Source organism: Triticum urartu, chromosome 3 (genome assembly GCF_003073215.2).
Source record: "Triticum urartu cultivar G1812 chromosome 3, Tu2.1, whole genome shotgun sequence".
NCBI lineage: Eukaryota > Viridiplantae > Streptophyta > Magnoliopsida > Poales > Poaceae > Triticum > Triticum urartu.
In genome coordinates, this window is record NC_053024.1 from 527,600,128 (window position 1) to 527,602,820 (window position 2,693).

At 52.1% G+C, this 2,693-nt stretch overlaps 1 protein-coding gene across 1 annotated transcript; it reads left to right on the top strand.

Moving 5' to 3' along the window:
* The first annotated feature begins 276 nt into the window (after positions 1-276).
* On the top strand, positions 277-2,209 carry LOC125544787 (CBL-interacting protein kinase 19-like). The gene has a single exon (XM_048708542.1). It carries the CDS (start codon positions 495-497, stop codon positions 2,049-2,051), a length of 1,557 nt encoding a protein of 518 aa, XP_048564499.1. The 5' UTR covers positions 277-494; the 3' UTR covers positions 2,052-2,209.
* Positions 2,210-2,693: the final 484 nt, after the last annotated feature.

Genomic DNA, 2,693 nt, shown 5'->3' on the forward strand with positions numbered 1-2,693 from the left:
AAAAAATTCATCTCCACATGTAAATTGTGAATGACTCCAGTGAAATAATAAAAGTGCTGCTTATAAAACAAAAGTACCCCTGGAGCTTTCTTCCTTTTGTGTGTGGCAAACTTATTTACAGCTGGTACACCGGCTCCCAATCCACCGTTTGCTTTGCTTGGCAACAGCCAGAGCTTTACGCAAAAAAGAACCCTCGAAATATGGCACAAAAGCTGTGCACGAAGAGACTCCAGCAATTGGGTGAAACAAGCCCATAATAAAAATACAAAATGCGAGGAGCCGGGGAAAAAATATCTGCCCTCCCAAGCCAAGCGAAGAGCCCCAGCCCAACCATGCTCCACGGAGCAGAGCCATAGAGAAGGCGGAGAGCAAAGCAAACGAGAAATAGTTTCCGCAGAGCCGTTAAGCTCACCTCCTTCGAGGCCGGCTGCTCCACCTCCACCTCCACCCAATCCCCTTCGCCTCGCCTCCCCGCCCACCGCCACCACCCGTCGATGGCGGCCACCAAGCCGCCGCCGCGTGACCCGTCGCCGCAGGCCGCGCGGCTGCCGTCCCCTTCCTCCTCCTCCTCCTCCTCGGCGGCGGCCAAGCGAGGCGGCACAGGCTCCCGCGGGCTGCTCATGGGGCGGTACGAGCTGGGCCGCGTCCTGGGCAAGGGCACCTTCGCCAAGGTGTACCACGCGCGGCACCTGCAGACCGGCGAGAGCGTGGCCATCAAGGTGCTCGACCGGGAGAAGGCCGTGCGGAGCGGCCTCGTCTCGCACATCAAGCGCGAGATCGCCGTGCTCCGCCGCGTGCGCCACCCCAACATCGTGCACCTCTTCGAGGTCATGGCCACCAAGACCAAGATCTACTTCGTCATGGAGCTCGTCCGCGGCGGCGAGCTCTTCTCCCGCGTCTCCAAGGGCCGCCTCAAGGAGGACATTGCGCGCCGCTACTTCCAGCACCTCATCTCCGCCGTCGGATTCTGCCACACCCGCGGGGTCTTCCACCGGGACCTCAAGCCGGAGAACCTCCTCGTCGACGAGGCGGGCAACCTCAAGGTCTCCGACTTCGGCCTCTCCGCCGTCGCCGAGCCGTTCCAGCCAGAGGGTCTCCTCCACACCTTCTGCGGCACGCCGGCCTACGTCGCGCCCGAGGTCCTCGCCCGCCGTGGATACGAAGGCGCCAAGGCCGACATATGGTCCTGCGGCGTCATCCTCTTTGTTCTCATGGCCGGATACCTCCCTTTCCATGACCAGAACCTCATGGCCATGTACCGTAAGGTTTACAAGGGAGAGTTCCGGTGTCCACGGTGGTTCTCCAAGGACCTTACTAGCCTGATCATGCGTTTCCTTGACACAAACCCAAGCACCAGGATCACCTTGCCGGAGGTCATGGAGAGCCGGTGGTTCAAGAAAGGATTCCGGCCAGTCAAGTTCTATATTGAAGACGACCAGCTGTACAACGTCATAGATGCCGAGAATGATATGCTCGACTTGGGTCTCACCGACCCTCTTCCTCAACCATTGCCGCCTCCACCTCCATCTCCATCCCCACAAGAAGTTGATGGAGACGACTCAGGGTCAGAGTCCGACGCATCAGTCGTGTCCTGCCCTGCCACATCGTCATTTGAAGAGCGCCACAGGCTCCGCGGGCCGCTCCCGCGCCCCGCTAGCCTTAATGCGTTCGACATCATATCATTCTCAAGGGGATTCAACTTGTCGGGGCTGTTTGAGGAAAAAGGGGACGAGGTGAGATTCATCTCGAGTGAACCTATGTCGGACATTATAACCAAATTGGAGGAGATCGCAAATGTGAAGAGCTTCGCGGTGCGGAAGAAGGATTGGCGGGTGAGCCTGGAGGGCACAAGGGAAGGGGTCAAGGGTCCACTAACAATCTGCGCGGAGATTTTTGAACTCACACCCTCCCTTGTAGTAGTGGAGGTAAAAAAGAAGGCCGGGGATAAGGAAGAGTATGATGATTTCTGCAACAAGGAACTGAAGCCAGGAATGCAGCATCTTGTGCACCAGATGGTCCCAGTTCCAAATACACCTACCATTTCTGAGTAGGCCGAAAGGTACTATTTTTTCCTTGCTTTTTCTTTTTTGTTGGAGGTAAATATTAAATAATAAAAGGTGTTTCTCAAACATGATATGTTGTGTCGAAAATGGTATTATGTGATACAAAGTTGGGTCATCTATTTTGGAACGGAGGGAGTACTTGGGTATGTAGTTTTTGCATCTTAAAATCGCATGCTCAATCGATTCTATCTTGTGCACCACATGCTAGGTAATACTGTTCTTACCTGATTAAACTTTCTGTATCATAAAATTGCAAATTTTGTCCATATATGTTTTCTTTTGCTAATTATGTTCTCCTACCAAATAATTGTAATTTTAACACAAGTAATTGGAAGATTTTGATCTGTAATCCGATGCAGTTTGATCTACTCACCTCATCCTTTGAAAACTGTCAACGATTGAAATCTCTACTACACACAAGAAAGATCTGAAATAGTTTTTGATTTGATTGTTCGTAGTTCTAATCAGATGTACGGGTACTTGATGAAAACAAAGTGAAATTGATTGTTCGTAGTTCTAATCAACCTAGTTTGTGGCTGTTGAAACGATTACAAATTGTTTCATTTGTTCCTTAAGCATAAGCACACAATATTTGCTCGAGAGAGACAGAGTGGTTCTGCATTTCTCCAA

Excerpts from the sequence above, each read along its gene's own strand:
- LOC125544787 (XM_048708542.1), top strand. The coding sequence starts at position 495 with ATGGCGGCCACCAAGCCGCCGCCGCGTGACCCGTCGCCGCAGGCCGCG.